General features: G+C 39.0%; 1 protein-coding gene across 2 annotated transcripts in view; it reads right to left on the bottom strand.

Moving 5' to 3' along the window:
* Positions 1 to 13,852, bottom strand: part of brwd1 (bromodomain and WD repeat domain containing 1) — a 35,694-nt gene that overhangs the window by 10,366 nt on the left and 11,476 nt on the right. For both annotated transcript variants that reach the window (XM_053650980.1, XM_053650981.1), the window contains exons 13-34: positions 13,249 to 13,350; positions 12,767 to 12,917; positions 12,028 to 12,162; positions 10,950 to 11,078; positions 9,870 to 10,095; positions 9,551 to 9,703; positions 9,053 to 9,236; positions 8,026 to 8,116; positions 7,529 to 7,669; positions 7,334 to 7,410; positions 6,868 to 7,120; positions 6,050 to 6,166; positions 5,862 to 5,969; positions 5,526 to 5,650; positions 5,324 to 5,406; positions 5,103 to 5,214; positions 4,942 to 5,003; positions 4,003 to 4,158; positions 3,751 to 3,871; positions 2,745 to 2,870; positions 2,535 to 2,604; positions 2,405 to 2,458 (exon numbers count right to left, since the gene is read on the bottom strand). In XM_053650980.1, the coding sequence (XP_053506955.1) occupies positions 2,405 to 2,458; positions 2,535 to 2,604; positions 2,745 to 2,870; positions 3,751 to 3,871; positions 4,003 to 4,158; positions 4,942 to 5,003; positions 5,103 to 5,214; positions 5,324 to 5,406; positions 5,526 to 5,650; positions 5,862 to 5,969; positions 6,050 to 6,166; positions 6,868 to 7,120; positions 7,334 to 7,410; positions 7,529 to 7,669; positions 8,026 to 8,116; positions 9,053 to 9,236; positions 9,551 to 9,703; positions 9,870 to 10,095; positions 10,950 to 11,078; positions 12,028 to 12,162; positions 12,767 to 12,917; positions 13,249 to 13,350 (2,776 nt within the window). The remainder of the gene's footprint in view (positions 1 to 2,404; positions 2,459 to 2,534; positions 2,605 to 2,744; positions 2,871 to 3,750; positions 3,872 to 4,002; positions 4,159 to 4,941; positions 5,004 to 5,102; positions 5,215 to 5,323; positions 5,407 to 5,525; positions 5,651 to 5,861; positions 5,970 to 6,049; positions 6,167 to 6,867; positions 7,121 to 7,333; positions 7,411 to 7,528; positions 7,670 to 8,025; positions 8,117 to 9,052; positions 9,237 to 9,550; positions 9,704 to 9,869; positions 10,096 to 10,949; positions 11,079 to 12,027; positions 12,163 to 12,766; positions 12,918 to 13,248; positions 13,351 to 13,852) is intronic.

Genomic DNA, 13,852 nt, shown 5'->3' with positions numbered 1-13,852 from the left:
TCTAATATAGTCACGTGAAAAAATAAGTACACTCTATGGAATTTTTCTTTTTTTACTTATTTGGGCAAGCAAATATTTGATCCTCTTTGAAATAGTGCCAATTAATAAAGGTGATACACAATCAAATTAAATCACATACAACTGCCATTTTGTAGTCATTTTCACGATTTAAAATTTAAACAGATCAGTCACATGGAAAAAGTAAGTACACCCCTACATTTATCACACCTTCAAACCAATAAAATTAGAATCAGGTGTTCAAGCTTGGGTGCCAGTGATTAGAACCTGCTAAGGGAGTGCAGGTGGAATCTCTCTCACTTAAACCTCTCACAACAGGTGTCTGGTGTTCCCTTTTCTATTGTGGTATGTGGTGTCATCATGCCAAGATCTAAAGAGTTCTGTAAGGCCTTCAGAAAAAAAAGGTTGTGGATGCCTATGAGTCTGGCAAGGGATTTAAAAAGATCTGCAAATTATTTGAACTACATCATTCCACTGTAAGGAAAATAATCTACAAATGGTGCAGATTTTAAAAGACTGCCAATTTGTCTGGGACTAGCTGTCCCAGCAAATTCAGCCCAAGAGCAGACCATCTTATGCAAAAAGAAGTCTCCAAGAACCCCAAAATTTCATCACAGGATCTGCTAGTAAGTCTTGCGACTGTTGGTGTCAAAGTGCATGGGTTTACAATACAAAAGAGATTGCACAAATTTGACCTGCATGGGGGCGCACGGTGGCTTACTGGTTAGCACGTTCAGCTCACACCGCCAGGGTCGGGGGTTCAATTCCCCGTGTGCGCAGCGTTTGCATTTTCTGCCCGTGCTGCGGGGTTTACTCCGGGTACTCCGGTTTCCTCCCCCAGTCCAAATACTTGCATGGTAGGTTGATTGGCATGTGTAAAGTGTCCGTAGAGTATGAATGGGTGTGTGAGTGTGTGTGTGTGATTATGTGCCCTGCGATGGATTGGCACCCTGTTCAGGGTGTACCCCGCCTTGTGCCCGATGCTCCTGGGATAGGCTCCAGGTTCCCAGTCACCCTGAAAAGGATAAGCGGTATAGAAGATGGATGGATGACCTGCATGGGAGGCATGCCAGGAAAAAGCCTTTGCAAGACAAGTTTGCCAATGAGCATATCCTTTTGGAAAAATGTTCTTTGGACAGATGAACCAAAGAGAGTTGCTTGGCCACAGTAACAGCAGACATGTTTAGCAAAGACCAAAGACAGCTTTTCAGCAGAAGCACCTCATACCAACTGTGAAGCATGGTGGTGGTGTTATGTTATGGTTTGGGGTTGCTTCGCTGCCTCAGGGACTGGACAGCTTGCATTCATTGATTCAACTATGAATTCTGCATCATATCAAAGAGTGCTTGAAGATAATGTGAGGACCTCTGTTGAAATTGAAGCAAAGTGGACCTTTCAACAGGATAATGATCCTAAGCACACTAGCAAATCCACCAAGGAATGGCTCAAAAAGAAGAAATAGAGGGTTATGGAAAGGCCTAGTCAAACCCTGGATTTGAATCCCATTGAGAAGTTGTGGGGGGATTTGAAACTGGCAGTACATGGAACTGAAAGAATATTGCATGGAAGAGTGGTCATAAATTCCAGCAAGCCTGGTTGACAATTATGCAAAACGCCTACAAGAAATTATTTCTGCTAAAGGGGGCAAAATTAACTTCTGAGGCCATGTGTGTACTTACTTTTTCCACAGAAGAATATCACATCTATTGATATTTCTGTTGAATAAATGACTGAAAAAGCTCATTTTCCTTGTGGTTTTGTTCAAGTATATCAACATGCACTGTTTCAAAGACGATCAAATGTTTGCTTACCCAAATATGTGCGTGAAAAAACAAAAAAAACAAAAACAATTGACATGGGGTGTACTTATTTTTTCACATGACTATGTCTTTGTGCACAGGGGCATTGTCAAGCTGGAACAAGTTTGGGCCTCTTAGTTCCAGTGAAGGTAAACTGTAATGCTAAAGCATACAAAGTGCACTCCATGAAGACATGGTTTGCCAAGGTTGGAGAAGAACTTGAGTGGCCTGAACAGAGGCCCTAACCTCAACTCCACTGAACACCTTTGGGATAAACTGGAATGCAGACTGCTCCCCGGGTTTCCTGCGCAACATCAGTGTCTGATCTCACTAATGCTCTTGTGGCTGAATGGGCAAATCCATGCTCATGCTCAAATCCATGCATGGCAAAGCTATGCTCCAAAATCTAGTCTACAAGAGTGGAGATTAGTATAAACAGGGGATGACTAAATCTGGAAGGTGGTGTTCAAAAAGCACATATTGGTGTGATGGTCCAGTACCCATATACTTTTGACCATAGTGTATGCAATTGGTCCACGTTTCATCTATTTAATTGAATCCTGTATAGTCCATATTAAAAGTGCTACCTGATGCGCCCTTCGCCCAGTAGATGTGCCTGGTGCGTCAACATCTTCCATATCCTGAAACAGTATAAAACAATGATGAAGTCAGCAAACACAATGAGTTATCTACAGTAATAAAAGGAACCTAGGTCACCTCATCCTCAGTGTACTCCATGTTTTCAACCGCATTGTAAATCTCCATAATATCCGTATAATGTGGCTTACTGAGGAATAAAATACACATATTGTAAATAAGGGTACATATAAACTATTGTCATGAAATATATATATATATATATATATATATATATATATATATATATATATATATATATATATATCTATCTATCTCCAACAGACCTACCTAATGAACTTTAACAGGACATCTGTAATCAGTTTTGCTGACTGTGCAATCTTGCTACGTGGTTCATTGAAGGTCCTTGCATTGTAATAAATATACCTCGTGTCCCAAATTAGTGCAGACAGTCTCCTGAAAATAACAATGCAACACAAGATAAGGCAATATAAATAAAGCCACAGCAAGTCAGTTCAAAAGCAGACTGGAATTTACAATCGGGCATCAGATTTGAGTCATTTTCAAACTGTAAAATGATTTTTTAAAAAAAGTAAAATATCAATTGAAATATGCTTCAAATATATTCTTCTCATATGAATTCATAGGGGTGCCAATAATCGTTACACACCTATATTTAACAAAGATATCTTTTTAACTTGATAGACCTGTATTTTGTTTGCAATTGTTTGATATCCATGAGAGCAGAGTATTTTTGTGAATTTTTTTTTTAACAAAAGATCAAAAGGTTAAACAGTAAAGAATTTACATATTCTTTATTGTTTATATTTACAGAGGGTGCCAATATTATTGGAGACTACTATATCTTTAATAGAGAGCACGAGGATGACCGAACTGAGCGCACAGAGAGCTTATCAGTATGTGTGGTCAATAAAATAAAATAATAAAAATTAAAAAAAGTGCAGGATGCCATGAAATACTTCCAATTACTGTACATAACATCTTTTTCCTAGAACAGGAAGAAAGTAAAACGTTCTGGTGTTGACACCTAACTAAATAACAACTAACGTGACAAGACATTATTTCACCTAAAATCTCAAAACACTTTTCATTGACCCTGAGAAAAATCTTATTAATGTGAGACTTGCAGATGCTTGTCTTCATGCTCAGGTTGTCGGTCCTTGTGCTCTCTATTAAAAACTTTAAAATAAAATAAAAAATACGAATAAAATAGTATTTAAACACCATACAAAATGTAGTGTCCGTAGCTGAAACTCAATTGGGATTTGTATTAGTTAGCAGCGATGGTGTAAATTCCCAACCATTTAAGATTCACCTGTAGAAGTTGGCCTTCAGCCTCATGCGGATGGAGTTCAGGTCAGTGGGGTAGGCAATTACAGTACAGTAAGTGGGATATTGAGCAAGGTCCACTGGGCCAGAGAAAGGTGCAGCAATATCTGTTAAGACCGTACAGAAAAAAAATATATATCTGGAATAGTCTCCACACAGGTAAGTGATATTCGTTGATAAACACAAATCACAGTAGTTAAGACTTGAATTAATTCGGCTCCGTTTTCAGCACACATACCTACTGTGATGAGCTGGTCTATGCCGGCAACAATGCGTGCGCACTCTTTTTCTCGACTCCTCCCTCCCCACTCGTCCCCCTGTGGTTTGTACAGAATGTCAGCTCTTTCCTCGTCTGTGACTGGCACACATTCACCCACCGCCTCCGGACTCTGAGCTATACAACCAACACACACACACACACACACACACACACACACACACACACACACACACACACACCCCTTGTCTTAATATTAACAGGACACTGCTAAAGTTTGGACTAGGGCACTAAAGACTCTCAAAAATTTCAATTATGTAACAAAGACACACGATATGACTTAACATTGCATTCAGGTTTGAATTCTTCCCACTGTGTATTACAACAGAATTCAGAACTTTACAGGTTAAGTCAAAGCTGCATTACCAACAAGTCAAAAAAAGGTACAACACCTTTTACTTTGAGTATTTATGAACTCTCTCCTGCACGATAAAAATGTTAACGTGACGAAATAGAAATGAATTTAAAAAAAATTATTTCAAATTGAGGATACTGAATGCATGGAAGCAAAATATTTATAGCTCATGCAAGACGATAAAACAAAGAGGTCCTTCACAAGTCTCACTAAGCCATTAAACATAACAGTAAATACTCAATTGATTAAAGTATTTAATTCCCAAGGAACAAATGAAACTGGGTAGGATTGTCTCAACACCTTTACCCTCAAAGAATACCAGTTTTATAAATAGGCATCTGGAAATATATACCTATTCAAATATAAACATATGCATATCCAGTTCTCCAAGATGAGTTAACATGTTCCCTTTCATTCAATTCACTCAGTATAACACAAATAGTAAGGGATACCCTGCTGCGCATCTTGCTGAAGACACATATAATGGAAAATTACAGCTAATGAAAAGTACAGAGTACAAGTGTATATGTGTGATATTAGTTTACCATTCTCTGGAATAGCCTCAATGTCCCATGGACTAAGCTTTTCAATTTCTCCATTGTCCCACCTGCAGAGAGGCCACTGCATTACCAATAAGACTTATCAAAGCCAAACAAACATCTGAACACACCACAAATAAGGGTGGGGAAAAAAGTTTGCACCTTACCTGACTTTGAAGCATTGGAAATGGCTGTCAGGATACTCAGGCTGATATGGCTCCTGACAGACTATGGTCCCAAACCACCAAGCATCATCAATTACTGACCGGAAATGATCATCTAAAGGACAAGATATTTACAGTTTTTCCCCCACAAACAAGTGTTCCATTTGGATATAGATGGAAATGCTATAAGGTTAAATAATGTAAAGAGCACTAAGGTGACATACTTGGCCTCCAGATCCTGCTGCGTGCTTCATCATAGCTCTGGCGGAGCACAAGGAAGTCAATCACATCAGGCATATCATGATACCTGCAGGAAAGCAAGTAATAAATAAATACATTAACCTCCAGTAAAATATGTTAAGGAAGTTCTGATAAGAAACTACAGTGGCTAGTAGGTACAAACACGATAGAATATTGTTGACTTACTTCACAGAAAACGACTTGTTTGTTATTTTGCCTGTTCCAGTGTCAATCTGTGTCAATTTCAAGCAACAAAGTGTCGGAGGACACACCTCATACTTGATCCCAGTTATTTTAACAAACTCTTGGTCCTGGTGATTAAAACAACAAACAGTGAGATTTTAGTAGTGATACACCAAACACATTTCTAAAATTAAACCACCACTACAGGACTGTATAACACAAAATCCAGACACATCTAAATGAGGGACAAACATTTAATTACCAAACTGATACAACTATCAAAAAAGTAAACGCTGTTTCTAGCCTAAATGTTACAAGAGCTTATAAATGAAAACTGACTCTTAGATGCATCTTCCTCCATGGCTGTTTGTCCAGGTTGATTGGGTACAAATTACTCCTGCACACTGCATCCACATAGGCCTCATGACCCTGACGGAAGTAGATTACCTACAGACAGGACACAAAGTATAAATATTGGGCACAAGTCAACACAGAAGGTGGAGTAATATAGGACCGTGAAGACAAACCTCATCTCCCATTTGTGGAACAAAAGGAGACTTTCGAGGAATGACATCGGTAATCCAGGTAGAGGGACGAAACTCGTTGGAGACCTCTCTGTTCAGGGACTGCCTGGGTTTTGGACACTTTTTTCCCCCCAGAAAAGACAATCAATAAGGAAAACAAGATTTTCTGCAATCATTCTGTACTGTTTACAGCACACAGACGCTACTATTGTACTTAGCCATTACAGTACTCCACTGTCCCTTTATACTAAAGATCATTCTAGTTGCAGCAATGCACCTTACGGTTACTTTAGTGTCAAGTTAAATATTCTTTGATATTGGAGTATTTATGATCTACTGCGCCTCTGTGTACTCATTCCCACTGTTTCAAATAACCCCAGCATGCTTGTTATTCCTGTCGCACTACATTTACGTCCTGTCAGCACTGTGCGTGTCATACATGAATCTTGCACCTTGGGTCCAGGAGAAATACTACATTATTTCATCTCACTGTGTACTGCACTCTGTATATGGCTCTGATGACAATAAAGACCTTGATGTAATTTTTCTCAACCCTAAAATTATCCCAAACAACAACAACAACAGGTCTAAATATAAAAACTAGCATCCTGGAACCCGATTATAATACACCAGGCTGACAGCCCTGGGTTTCCCTATCAAAACCCTAAAGTACTGGTTGGGTGTTTTTTTTACTTTTTAGGTGGCGATTTTCCCTAACTATCTCCTTAGGTACTGGAATACAGGTAGCTAACATGCCTTTTTTTTGCCACTGCCTCTTAACATCTATTATAGAACACTGCTGTCTCTTCAATGCTACTCACCTTTGGTGTTTTGCATTTTGCTTTTCTCTTCGGTTTCCGAGGCGTTGAGGACTTTGCATCCTCATCCTGGGTTTGTTCAGTTTGCTCATCCTCTGCTGTGTTATCTTCGTCTTCCTCCTCTTCCTCCTCCACCTCCTCCTCCTCCTCCTCAGAACTGCTAATCTGCCTACGAGCCCGTCTTCGGGAGCACATGGCCGCCTGTGTGGTGATGCCAGCATCAGCTGTCCAATCAGAATGCTCGCTGGACGAGTGACTTCAAATAAGAACGGCAGAATCAATTAAACAATCTGGAAATATATACATTAGCAAGTACAATGAAATACTTGATTCACTATAATATACTTAACGGACTATATGATTTTTACTCAGCCCTGACTACGACATGCCATGATGACAGAAAACGTTAAATATGCAAGTTAACATCAGCATGAGGCAAACCACTTGTTGGCATTATGGGTTTTTGTACCTCGAGCTGTCACTTTTCCACTCCTCGTCTTCCTCTTCATTTGAGGAGTCCACCTCGCTGGCTTCAATTTCATTCTCCTAAATATCCACATACACCAGGGTGAGTGGTCAACACAAAAAAAATTAAACAAAATAAAAAAAATAAAAATAAATCACACAGAAAAAAAACCCAATCAAGAGATGAAACACACTTTACCTCAGAGGAAGCAGTCTCCTCTCCCTCCTCGCAGGAAAACTCTATCAGACTCTCTACATAACTGTTCGTGCCCTCCAAAATGCGGTGCCGCTTGCGTGGCTGCGCGCGCTTAATGCACACCGCCTCATCATCAGAGTCATCCTGTGCTTACACCAAGTCCGCAAACAGTAAGGAGATATAATAAGTGCAAATCAAGTCTCAGATGACAATTCCAAACATTCCTCACCTCAAAGGAGGTGAATCTTTGTTAGCTACTGAAAACTTTCTACTACCAAATGAAGGGCAAATAAATAAATAAATAAATAAATAAAAATTAACAAATTAAAAATTAAGATGTAAAATTTCTATTGGGGTAAAAAGTCTTACAAATCTTATACAATTACAATTCTTATAAATCTACCACTTGAAAATTAATAGGGATTAAAAAAAAAAATTATTACAATTAGCTTCACTTGTATTCACTACTTTACTGCTGAACATATTGAAAAATGTTTTACCCTAAAGGTGCCGTGTGCAATTCTGCGTTTCTTGGCATTATAGAGCAAAATCTCCTCCTCTCCCTTCATGATTCTGAACGACTCCTGATCACTGCGAGAGAAAGTTTTATATTACCGTCATTGTTCCTGAAACAAGGCTTTTTTTGTGTCTGAATCTCCATGGCAGGGGTTATATCACATGTATTCAGCTAAAATTTCAAAAAATAAAATAAAAAAAATAGGTCGTTACATACAATTCAGTTTTATACTAACATGACCGAACAGCAACAACAGTTACCTTTTAATGTTTAATGGTAAGGTGATTAGTTATAAACAATGGCTATAACCAAGACAATGTCAGTTGGTTTTGTTTCACAGCACCACTTTTTACTAGTGAAAGACTCTCAAGAAATTAAATACAGGTTAAGAATTTGATGCACGGAGAAGAAACATATACTTCTCTACCCATTCATCTTTAAACATTGCTTTAATTGTTCCCTTTGCTCTAAACAAGCCATATCGTCAGTTCTCTGATCAGACCAGATTATGGAAATAGTATGAAAAATCTATGCAAGTCTGTATTTATATACAAAAAAAAAAAAATCCTCTTTCTGACTAAGTTTCTAGCCCTGTAACTATTCTCTGGTTTGATAAATAATTGACATAAATGCATGCAGTTGGATGAAACCACAATAGACCACATTAGGTTCATATTAAGGTAATGGAGTCACTGAACTACAGTCCGTATTTTTCCTGCTATCGTATTTTATGCGGTATATAAAAGTACTGAGATAGGTCTATTGAAATACTGAAATCCGAATCTGGGCTCCACCGTTTCACGACATCCGAGTTAGAAGGTCACATTAACCTAGCTTACAGCTACAAAATACTCGTCTTAACTTAATCATCCAATTACGAACCACATGGCAAGTTTGGACGTTGCAGGGAAGAGCAGGAATTACCATAAAGCCATTAAAGTAACACTTTATAACCTTGGGATAACTTATAAACCACTAAATCCTAAAGCTAGAATGTTTGAAGGCCTTACCTGTATGCACTGGAGGTAAGTTCAGGAACCACCACCCTGCGACGCCATGCCTGCAGGTCCCTTTCTGTTGCCATCTGGCTGCGTGGTGCGTTCTGATGCATCTGACGCACTCCCTCAACCTGCCCGCTGCGCCGGAGCCCCACGTTAGGTGGAGACTGCACCTCCATCCGCTCGCTGAGAGACACTACGCAAAAAAAATAAAATTAAATAAATCGGGGCAAAATTGGACAAACTTCATTCACATTCTATACAAAGTAGGTCACTAATAACACACCTACACAACTACCTACAAAAACAACAACAATATGCACAACTGATAACTGAATAAAGCTAAACATGTATTTCTATTTTGAAATTTGTAGCGCAAGTAAATTGGACTCTGTGTAGATTTTTTGTACAGTACTATGGTCTTAATACTATTCACACTTGGTACCGAGTAAGAAAATCGCCTACGTTTCTTACTCAAAAAAGGTTTGAAAATTTGCAACAAACTTGCACCTCTTCTGGGGGTACCCTGCTGCCTCCCGGCCTGCTGGTCCTGTTGCTCCTGGAGCTGACGGATGGCATTATCTAAGAGATTGCGACGTGCCTGTGGATCCTCGCTCTCAGCTGGCTGCTGGCTGATTACCTGCTCCACCACCTCACCATCGCCTGCATAAATATAAACGATGTGCTGAGTAACGTTTTTAATATGAGAACAGGAGTGACTTTAACTGGACATTTCTCACTGATGTGGGGTCAGTGTTTCCCAAGCTGATGCCTGGTCTGGAACTGTTCTGGGATTTTACACCATAGGAGAGAGAGATATCCATCTTACTTGTAGCAACGTATCCAAGCTGAGGAACCAGGTGCTCATCTGTGACGTTCTCCCTCCCAGGCACAAGTCTCTGATATCCGGGAGGATGAGGATTCCCATCGACATCCACAAGGAAGGGCGGGGGCATAAGGTGAGGTGCCTGTTGTGTCTGCTCGTCTAATACGAACCCGTTGGAGTCCCGGATCAACGGGCGGTAGTCAGTGTGGAAAAACACCTGATCTGGAAGCTGCAAGTAGTTTCAAAAGAAGTTTCTAGCATTGGCAATAGCACCTTTATGTAGCTAAAACGAGCCAAAGTCCAGCCCCTGCAGCCCATCTGCTACATCAACATATAAGTACAATCTTCTAATTTTTTTTTTGGCTAATCCAAAGATCACTAAACACTTAAGTGACGTTCTAGTGCACGGTATTGGTTAAAATAACTGGATTTCAAATCAACAAATCCCCAGGTGCCATTAAATTCAAACGCTACAGACATGACAACGATCACGGCGATTATAAGGGACATTATTGTCCTTCATGATCATTTAAAATCAGCATTTGGCAGCTATCAAAAAGAGCAAAACATAAATTTAAAACAAACCAGAGTAAATTCTAAGTATAAATAATTTATATATGAAATTAAAAATAAAATACATCTCTAAAGCAACCTCTGTGGACTGGAAGTTTATTCTGTGGCAATCAAATGCACGTGTTCCACCACCTCACCTCACAGTATTCATCACGAACTGACAAATGAAAAGTTGCTTAATTGCTGTAATCACTCATTATAGTCTGGGGAATTAATTAATATATTTATCTTTGTGACTGTAGATGTGAGTGAAGATTGTTATTATATTCATCACCACAGTATAATGTCAACATCCACTGTGATTTTATGATTCATACTGATCATATTTATCATGCTAGTTTAACAGATGATCATTTTTATAACTTTTATGGGTCACCAACGTGTATTCATGGACTCTAGCAGTCATATACAAGCAAGGATTTGCTGAAAACAGGATAGCAGCATGAGCTCAAATGGAAACGTTAAAAGCACTAATCAACCACATTACAAACATTTCAGATGAAGGCAAACCTTTTCATAAGGCTTGGAGCACCCAAATCCAAAAATGACCAGGTGCCCGTGAGAGTCTGTACAGGCGAAGCGATGACCATCAGGGGTGAACTTGCAGTCAAAAACAGCACCATGCCCCTGGCCTTCAATCTACACAGCACAGAAAGAAGCAGAAAAACCTTTAGACAGGGGGTCCTTAACTCCCACCTATTCAGTTTAAAATTCCGCCTACTGATTCCACTGCGGTCGAACAAGGTTGCGTTGAGGGTAGGGAAATGTTGATGCTAATACCGCCATTGTGCTCGCAATTTGCTTGCATTTCCTCATTTGTAAGACACTTTGGATAAAAGCGTCTGCTAAATAAATAAATGTAAATCTAATACGTCGCTAAGTAGCCAATCTTCGACGGTGTTGTATAGCTGTGTTACATTCTGGAAGTTGTGTTCAACTTTATCGATCTCTGCTACTTCTACGCTGGCTTTTACATCGATGGGACATTGAACATCACTGGAAAATGGAGAGTGCAAAAAAATAAAAACAAGCTGTTGTGGTTTCGTTTTTAGGAGTGTAAAGCAAAACCTGACTGTTATGCCTTATGGTTGAATTTCTTTCTCTTATTAACCACCATTGTAAGTAATCGTGCCAGCACGGCACACAAACGATTGCTCAAAATACAACACCGACCAACAAATCAGCATCAGAATCACTAAGAACATGACAAATCTTTCAATATAAACATATTTAATGTGTTTCAGGGAGGAGTTTTCCTTTAAGAACCCTCCCTTCAGCCTCATAGGCTGTACAAATCCAGCAGCTAGGGCTCCACGATATTAGTTTCATTATATTTATTTATATTTAAAAACTGAAAATTATATTCAGGGTTCATGTTCTTTTGAGGAAAAGAAAACATCTCCGCTATGTGCATCGCCCTACAACCTTGATTCTTCCTAACTTTTTGAAGTATTAAAATCATTCAGTTGTTATCGCAAGCCCTTGCTATAAGCATATCGCGATTTGTACATTTGTGATATTTCGATCATTTTGGATAAAATGTTAAGATTTCTCTCAGTTGTATAAAAGTAGTACTGGAATACTGCACCATGTTAAAGTAGTGATGAGTCTTTGTGCCTCGTATGAGGTCCCATATGAAAATGTTGCCATCATGACCTGCAGACAGCATGACACGGGGATCGTACGGGTGTGGCTCCAGCACAAACACCTCTGCCTCATGGCCCTGGCAGGAATGAAGAACATTACAGTCTGCCCCACAGCAACAGTATCCCCTCAAGCATCAGTCTTAAAAAACATCTCATTTTTAATTTAATAATTTTTATTTATATTTAAATTATCCAACATTAGTTGTTTGAGTACGTACTTTTCTAACCAGATGTCTTCAGACCCCTACTAAGATGTCATTTCTATGTCTATAGTCCTTTAGTAGCAGGGCACACCCTCATGCGAAGTCAAAATTTCAATCTTCATGACTGTTTTGAATAACAAACTTGATTTAAACATAGAGTGGTACTGCATAATCGGATCCCGTACAGCAGTCCATAATAATCAGATGGCCACTGTGCCATTGTGGTCATTTGCATGTTAGATGTGCTAACCCAGTGCAAGAAATAACGGACGGCACATGTGACTCCTATCCAGTGCAAACTGAAACGCATCGCGGACTGGTCGCTGTGTTTCACAGCTCTATTTTATGTAGTTTTTGAACAAATAATTAGATGCTTAAAAAAAAAAAAAACACTTGCCTTAACAAACCCTGATATTTACCATCCTTAGCTTTAATTCCATATAAACATTTATTTCTGTAGGTTTGGGGGTTTTTTCACCTTCAACACATGCAAAAGCTGCCCTGTGTAGGAGTTCCACACTTTGAGGAGATGATTGTTGACAGCAGTTAGAACTGTGATGTCATGACGATCCCATGACACCATGGTGACCTTGGGTTTGAAGAAGCTCTCTTCTTCCGCAGGCACAGTTCTGCAATCAGCAAAGATTAAAATAGTAGTGATAAAGCTTATGAAGCAAGGGCTAATATCAACAGACTGCTACTAAGGAATATCTTCTTATTTTACCATATTATCATACAAAAAACATTCTGTTTAAGCCAACTATTAAAAAATATTATAGTAATTACAAAAGAGATACATTTTAATGAGCTGTATGAAAACAGCTTTTCAACAAATAACACAATGTTATTCATGACATACAAGAGTATATTCACGAATACGAGAGTGAAGAACGTTGTTTTGTTTAAATAATATAGTTGTCAAAACTGATATGATAAAATTGTGATTCGGGGGACTCGTACCCTGGTAAAGTGGCGGACATCTCCAGCAAAATGCTCCTCCACTGATGTCTCTGATGCAGCCTCCAGATGCGAGCGGTGCCGTCACGACTGCCGCTTACAAACCTGAGAGATAATATGCAGTGAATAGGATGTCATTTTACAACACCATCATCTAGGTGTCTTTAGTGTCTGAGTTATGGAGCAATTCATAAAAAATTTAAGCATATCTATAAATCCAGTACATTTTCCTACAGGCCTACGGTTACAGTGCTGTGAAAAAGTATTTACCCCTCCCCCCCATCCTGAATCCTTCTGCTTCTGTGTACATCTAATACTAAATTGTACCAGAAATTAAAACAAAATCTAAGATAAAATAAAGGCAACCTGAGTAAACACAAAATACAATTTTTAAATGAGTTATTTATTGAAGCAAAAAAGTTATCCAATACCAATTGGGCCTGTGTGAAATTGCATTTGCCCCTGTAGTTACTAATTCCCCACATCTATGAAACTGCATTCATAATGGGGTTCAGCTGGACTAGATGCAACCAGGCCTAATTACTGCAAACCCTGTTCACTAAAATCAACACTTTAATAGAACTTTTTCAACATGAAATTCCATGAA

Source organism: Ictalurus furcatus, chromosome 20 (genome assembly GCF_023375685.1).
Source record: "Ictalurus furcatus strain D&B chromosome 20, Billie_1.0, whole genome shotgun sequence".
Lineage (NCBI taxonomy): Eukaryota > Metazoa > Chordata > Actinopteri > Siluriformes > Ictaluridae > Ictalurus > Ictalurus furcatus.
Note: the sequence above shows the minus strand (reverse complement) of the source record. Positions and strands in the feature narration are given on the sequence as shown.